Source organism: Electrophorus electricus, chromosome 4 (assembly GCF_041902795.1).
Source record: "Electrophorus electricus isolate QZ-2024a chromosome 4, ASM4190279v1, whole genome shotgun sequence".
Taxonomy (NCBI): domain Eukaryota; kingdom Metazoa; phylum Chordata; class Actinopteri; order Gymnotiformes; family Gymnotidae; genus Electrophorus; species Electrophorus electricus.
Genome location: NC_137500.1, coordinates 28,800,001 through 28,807,500, shown reverse-complemented (window position 1 = coordinate 28,807,500; position 7,500 = coordinate 28,800,001). Strand labels below are relative to the sequence as shown.

Here is a 7,500-nt window from a genome sequence, read left to right as displayed (position 1 = left end):
TGTGAGGGGACCGAGGAGGGGAGGGAGGGGTTAGCAGATGACTCACTGGTCCTCCGCTTCACTGTAGGAGAAGGGGGCCGTAGGGACTGGTTTAAAGAGACTTTCGGAGCATGTGGGCTTCTTTACTGACCAGGGAAGGCCAACTAAATTGTCTTGTGCTCCCCACCAATCCAGAATGGGGAAAACCACTGCCCCAAAAAGGCACAAAGACTCAGTGTGTGACCCGACAACGCTTTTGACATTACAACGCTTCCTCTAGGAAACACCACATAAGGGTCATTATGTGCAAAAAGTCAAATGCATACCAAAAATCTTTGGTTAAAGCCTCGTAAAAAGAATATGCATGAAGCATCATATTTTTATGTTTTCATACACTGATTAAAATAAGTACTGTCAGGGCTCATTTATGCAGTCCTAACAGCAGTGTTTGAGGCAACAGCTAGTTTGCGCTGAGTACAGCGCTGAGTGCAGTGCTTTTGCTATGGGGGTAACATTTCATCCGAAGCAGTGAATCGGTTTCGTATGGCCCATCTGCTGAGGAAAAGCACTAGGTCCAACGAAAGCAGACCAGGCGGAGAGGGAACTGGAACCTTGTAAAGAAGCTTTAACAAGGGAGCTCTAAACCCTGTCTGGTGGCATAGGGTGATGTGGGCCAGGATGAGGTAATAGGTGATTCCAACCGAGCTATCCCGGTTCGAGCGTGCATGCGTGCATGCGCACTCTTTTGCCTTAACGCAGAAGAGGCCACTGGCAGCAGAGAGATGGCGCCAGCACTCTGTTGTTGACATGATGGACTGTTGGGGAACAAGCGAGAGAGTGAGGGGGACCTGTTTGGAGTCTTAAGGCATGTCTATGAGCCAACACTGTATGCGCTATCTGCCAGTGATGGGAAGCACAGAGAGCAGCCCATCCTGGAGAGAAGAACATTCCATCGCACCCAGCTCCACACATCCGGGTCACCTCGGGCCACCTCCAAGTGCTATTTTAGCTCTACAGAATGTCCCTGAGGTGCGCCTACAATTTAGCTGTTATGCACAGGCGAAGCCTGGTGCTGGCTTATAGACTGGGTGTTAATATCGCTTTACCCCTAATGATTCTAGTGGAGAAAGAAGAAATAAAGAGGTTATTATAAAGAAAGAAGATCCACCACACTAACACTGTATAACTGATGACCAGAATGATAAACACTACACATCATGATCTAAAATATAAAAGACACATGGCACTAAAATATAAAACACAGCCTGAAATACTGATATGAAAATTTTAAGGTTTCAAGAAGTGGCATTCAGGGCTGTTCTAGCCTAGGTCTAGCCTGTACGTGCTCCTTTAGGTCAGGGCTGCAACGATCCAACTGGTTGACTACATTCAGACCTCAGCAGAATTTCTCCAGGAAACTCTTCTCCAAAAGCTCTTATCAGATTCTCACTGAGCAATGAGGAAATTATGCTTCATACAATATATCTGCTCATGATATAAAGGGATATTTCCTAAGCTCTACGGCACCCTCCTCCTCCAGTTGGAGAACTTACACAGGTTGAAGTAAGGGGTTTGTGGCGAGACAGGGAAGGCAGGGGTTTTGGGGAGGGCCTCACCACCGACAGCTGGTGGGGGGCTTATGGGACCACCCTCCAACTCCTCAAAGGCCTCCCTGTAACTGTGCATGTGTCCCTAAAGGAGCAGAAGAGAGGTCAAGACACACACACACACACACACACACACACACAAATAAATAAAATGAAACACACACATGCGTATCACCCTATATACTACAACAACAATAAAAGTCAGCTCTGAAATCCAAAGGAACTTAATGAAGAGAAAAGCTTTGTCAAATGGGTGCCTGTTTCTACCTCTTTAGGCCGGCCCCCTGGGTTGAGTGCGATGGTATTGGCCAGTTCGGGTGAAATGCAGCGAATGGGGGAGCGGACACGCGTGGGGCTTTCATCCTGGCCTTCACTGGTGGTCCGGCGTCGTCCTGGTGCTGAGCCTTCATCCAGTGACTGGACCCCTGATGAGCCCAACAACGACCACATAATGAACATTAGTCACTGCAAACCTTTTGCTAATAACAATAGAATAGCCACAGTAATAGAATAAACACATTAAGGACTACCATTATCCAGAAGACAAATCACCTTACAGCAGTTACAGAGGGCACCTCAGAAGACTGTATGAAATGGGACTTTGGGACTTTGGGACTTCATATTACAGTTGCAACTTAGGAGCATTCAGATTGAACAGTGGGCTCACTGAACCAACGTTGCTCACTGAACCAATCAGCCTTCAGTAGTGTAGTACAGTAGAGCAACACTATGAATTTATTCCTCTTATCTATGTAATGTGCACTAACCACTAATTCTCAGGAGTGACCTCCCAACAGGTCTGACCCCAAATGCAGCCTCTGTAAAGCAACAGGATTTGGGTAAGTCATATCCTACTAGTGGCAGAGATGGAAGTTGAAGGTGTAGCTATGATTTGGGTAAATCTGGACACTTCGTAAGCGCTTTTATGTACTTTATGTAGTCATTGCTTTATGTACTCAAATAATAAAGGACACGAGACAAAAGAGATGCAGAAATTACCCTCATGATTTTGTTAAGTTGGTTAAGGCTATATCCTAATTATTTTCTTCTTATTCTTGCTTTTTGTATTTCAAATACATTTATGACACTGTTAGTACACCAATATGGAAAAACATCTAGTAAGTAAACCCCAAAAAAATAATAGAAGATTATTTAAATTCAGTCTTTCTCATAAAAAGGAATTGGTTCAAATTTACCCCCCTTCACCCTCCCCCTAAATCAGCCCTGGAATGGGACCTGGGAGCGGCCCTCATCTAGCTCTGCGTCCGCTTGCACATTCACACAGCAATGTTCCAAGTCAGACTGTACACTCACATGCAGACGCTCACTGTTCCCTGTCAACAGAGTCCAGCCCATACAAGGGCGTGCAAGAAACACTCCCTGGTGTGACACAAGAGAATGTTCTTGAAACCAGGCAACATCCAGAAGTAAATATTTACTAGCTCACAGCTGTAAAGTGAAATGAGCCTCGTGGTGCCTCCACGGCTCCAAGCCACAGCACGTGGGCGGATGGGCGCTCACATACTCGGACAGCTCACCAGGGCCTCACTGCCTCTAACGTCACCATGGGCCTCTCTGGGACTAGCTGGCACTGAGGCTGTTTGGGCTTCAGGCCCGGAGCCACGATGCCAGTCTGGCTCTCTCATTTGGGCCCAGTGTGTACTTAAATGGTTTCTGGATGACAGCCCTAAAAACGAATGCATTAGGAAGGCACGAAACCCTGATGTCGCAAAGGGGGAGTTTGCTTAGAGTCAAAACAAAGTACATCTAGACCCACACATCTGTGGTCTGTTCTCAGTTATGAGTATGCATCCAGTCACATTGCCAGAACAACGTCAAGCACAAAGACACAGGCGTGGAGGCTGGATCTCATGCACAGACAGGGCTGAGCACACAGGCATTTTCCCGTGTTGTCTCACTTCAGACCGGAACCAGAAACAAACCACAGAGACGTAGTGACACAGCACTGCCTCACAGCTGTGCATGTTAATTACTGAGCCCTGTTTCCTTGGCAACTACAAAGCCCTAATACATTCAACCTGGAATAGCGGTGAATCCGAAGGCCTTTCTCTTCTCATTTGGTCTGAGCAGGAGCCAGAGGACAGGGGAACGTTTTTTTTGTTGTTGTTGTTTTTTTCCCACTTTTAATTCACTTCTTTGTGAGCCTATAAGAGCTCACTCTTTCCTGCCTGCTCCCATCAAGGATCTCAGGAAGGTGTTATCTGAGACAACATCTGAGAGGGTCTGCAGCCCAGTTAAGGCTTTTGTGCAGCTTGTATTGGACTGAAAGTGTTGGAAGAGCTCTCAGGGTCAGAACTGGCAGAACGTTCAGATGGAAAGGAAGCTGACATCAGGCTACTGCACTCTGCTTCTGTGTGTACAAAACACAGTCCCCGGCTCCTAGACTCTGATTTCCTAATGGCAGATAACGGCTGCACAAAGGTTCGGGGATATAGGGAAGATTTATTATGCTTTGTACTCCTCCTAAATGCTAAAACAGACGTGAAGGGGTGGCCTTGAAAGAGGCCTGCGTCTCCTCGCAGGAGTATTGTTTCCTGGGTTTAGCAAACTGTATCCTGTGACATTCGCTCTGTGGAAGCAGACAAAGTGGCCTTTGTCCACGCATATCTCCCTCTTGTGAAACCCCGGCTCAGACGATAATAGAATTGCAATTTTTTTACTGAGGTCATTGCTAGCCGCGAGCTTACGTGAGTGCGGGGCTTGCACTGGCATTCTCGCTCGCACTGGCATTCTCATTCACACTGACTCTCATTCACAGTGACGCTCTTGCTCGCACTGGCACTCTCATTCACACCGGCGCTCTCATTCACACCGGCGCTCTCATTCACACCGGCGCTCTCGCTCGCACTGGCGCTCTCATTCACATTGACTCTCATCCACACCGGCGTTCTCACTCACATTGACTCTCATTCACACCGGCGTTCTCACTCACATTGACTCTCATTCACACCGGCGTTCTCACTCACATTGACTCTCATTCACACCGGCGTTCTCGCTCGCACTGGCGTTCTCATTCACATTGACTCTCATTCACACCGGCGTTCTCGCTCGCACTGGCGTTCTCACTCATACTGGTGTTCAGACTAATTAGAGAGGGCCAGTGTCAGTAAGTGGCTTACAAAGAAGAATTAAAAGCTCTAAAATATTTTTAATTTTTTTTTTCTATGGGTTAGGGAGATAAAGACAAATTAAAAGAGAGACACAGAGAAATGTACAGGAATACAGTCAGAACATCCACATAGATTGATGCAAGGAAGGTGATATGGATAGTTATGTTTGGACACTGACAGAGGGAAACAGAGGAAGAGAGAAAAAGAGGGGGATACAGCAGGGAAGGGTAGAGAGAGGGAGAGAGAGAGAGAGAGAGAGAGAGAGAGAGAGAGAGAGAGAGAGAGAGACCAACCAGAGAAGGAGAGAGAGCAGTGGTGGCTGTCAAGTTCAGCAGTGGCTGTTCTATCACTGATGCTGAGGATACGAGCGTTGTACTCTACAAACCAGGAGGAAGAGGAGCACAGGCAGGATGAAGAGCAGCGGGAGGTGACAGAGTGAGGTGGACAGGAGGGTGTAGAGGTGTGGTGAAGTTGACAAGGTGAGTGCTCCAGACACAGGATGAATTAATATAAAAAACGAGAGAGAGAGAAATGATTTAGGTTTTGGAAGAATGTTTTAAAAAAGAAATATTACTACCTAGTAGTTCATTAGTTTACTTTCCAGACAAAGACTAATTCTAATCAAGGATAAACAGATTTTAATATACTATTTATTCGAAGGTAATTTGTGATATGTCTCTGGAAAGCTGTCCTAAATGTTATGAAACATTTTAAGTTACATTTTTAAGTACAACATACTTTAAAACTGGAGAGGGTCTTGAATATAGCCAGTGTAAATCACTGAAGAAATAATCAGTGAATCCTTAAGGAAAGATGAGGACAGTGTTGTCTTTCCCTAGCTGTGTTTCAGAGATAAATTGGCTATATTGGTGTCATTGTACATCAGATGATAAACGCAAGCAAAGTGCTCCCATAATCCCCTGCAGGGACTGGGCTGATAAGCAGGACCTACTACCCCCACAGGTCCTCAATCACAGCAGCAAAATACTTGCAACGCGAGTGCTGAATGAATGTGAGAAGTGTGGCGATGATACCCGAGAGCATCTCTCTCCCACCACACTTACTTCCCACCACTATTTATCTGCTGTGGGTCATCGCGGGTCAACGCATGGCTACAGAGGAGAAATGTGGTAGCAGACTGCGCTCTTATTCTCACAGGTTGGTTCGCAGAGGGGAAAACATCAATGTGAAGGCTGCCCCCTAGCTGCCTGTGAGCGCCGGAGATGGAACACCTGTGGTTGCAGGGCGTGCTCCCTAAGCAGGAGCACTTACAGATGGATAGAAAGAGCTCTTCAACAACTTCAACAACTGCCGTGATCCTTCTAAAACAACTCGTTCAAATGGACACAAGTCTTTAATAGCTGCAGCAGGTATGGAAAGTTTATGAAACCCGTCAACTAGCTTTTTTGCGACCAGGCCACTAGGGGGCAAACTGTCTATTTAGAGGCAGCTGTTATACATTCTACATCATTCAATTTGCCTAGTACGTAGCTTCTGAAAGCCTGACTTTGCAGTAAAGTATATTCATAAGTAAAATACTTCATGCTCTTAGACACAGACTTATTTAAAACATTTTTTACATTTTTTTAATTTTTCAATTATTTTGTCCTTTATTTCCTCTTTATCAGTTCTTAGTGAAACAAACCATAGAATGGTTAAATCCCAGTAAGTCCTGCACTTGTGATAAGCCTAAAGTTGTACTAGGGTAAATGTGATTATGAAAAATGGGTATATTAAACATAATTATCCACCTACCCTGTGATTACAAAGGATGCATTTTCTTAGCAAATGTACCATATAGGACCTTTGAGCAGAAAAGGACAGATTATGATTGGCAGACTTAAGACACTGGGCTCTGAGCAATATAGAGAGCATTCACAATGACTCTCGGTCTACCATCTCAATATGGCCTGCATGCTGCGGTGTTTCTGGGCCCTGTGCACGGCTGCTGCGATTGGCTTTTACGAGCACTTCTCCAGATGTGTGTGGCTGCCCTGTGGGATCGAGGCCTGGTACACGAGCTGGATGCTGCCATACTTTGCACTGTACTCGCTTTATGAGCTCGCTGACCTCATGTCAACTCCAACGCACCAGTGCAGGAGGAAGCCATGGCTGCGCGATCTGTGCGCGCCCCAAAAGATCCAGGATGCTAAGTAAGTATGAGAGGTGTTGCTTCCGTTATTTCTGTGCTCTACATATTTCTGCATGCCTGAATGGAGTACTAGACACCTGAATTCATAGAGTTCTTCACACTTGTATTCATAGAGTTATACACACACTTGAATTTGTGCAGTACTGGGAATTCATGTATATTTTAGAGAGGAGAGGCAACCATAGTGACCCAGACAGAGAGGATAGCTTACCTGCCACACGGTGGGCCACCAGCCCCTCCAGCTTGTAGTTGATATCCTCAGGTTCAGCCTCCCTGGGCAGCAAGGACGAGGAAGCAGAGTAACTCCGCTGGGCGATGCCATGTGTGCCACCCTCTGATTGATCAGGAGACTGAGAGCTCGTGCTTGGGGGATATATATTGAGGGGTTTCAGCTGCAGACTGCCAACTGTAGAATTGGGCATCGAGGAGTGAACAGGGCCATCGGGCTCAGTGGCCAAGTGGCCTGCAGACCTCTGAGAGCTGACAAGAACTGGCTGGGGGCCTTCTATGAGGTGGTACTGCACAGGGGATGGAGCCTGTTGGATGGGGGAGGCACGCTGTAGGGGCTGGGTGTACCCAGCCGGCGAGGCCCCTGCCTGGGTACGTATGGCAGCGTCGGCCTGATAGGAAG

At 46.7% G+C, this 7,500-nt stretch overlaps 1 protein-coding gene across 29 annotated transcripts in view; it reads right to left on the bottom strand.

The window, feature by feature from the left end:
• Positions 1 to 7,500, bottom strand: part of tns1b (tensin 1b) — a 164,685-nt gene that overhangs the window by 15,406 nt on the left and 141,779 nt on the right. For 24 of the 29 annotated variants that reach the window (XM_081713112.1, XM_081713102.1, XM_081713105.1 and 21 more), the window contains 4 exons: positions 7,081 to 7,500; positions 5,011 to 5,094; positions 1,854 to 2,011; positions 1,533 to 1,671 (listed from right to left, as the gene is read on the bottom strand). The exon at positions 7,081 to 7,500 is cut by the window's right edge and continues 1,116 nt beyond it. In XM_081713112.1, the coding sequence (XP_081569238.1) occupies positions 1,533 to 1,671; positions 1,854 to 2,011; positions 5,011 to 5,094; positions 7,081 to 7,500 (801 nt within the window). The remainder of the gene's footprint in view (positions 1 to 1,532; positions 1,672 to 1,853; positions 2,012 to 5,010; positions 5,095 to 7,080) is intronic. The other 5 variants (XM_081713108.1, XM_035534717.2, XM_081713126.1 and 2 more) reach the window with 2 other exon arrangements.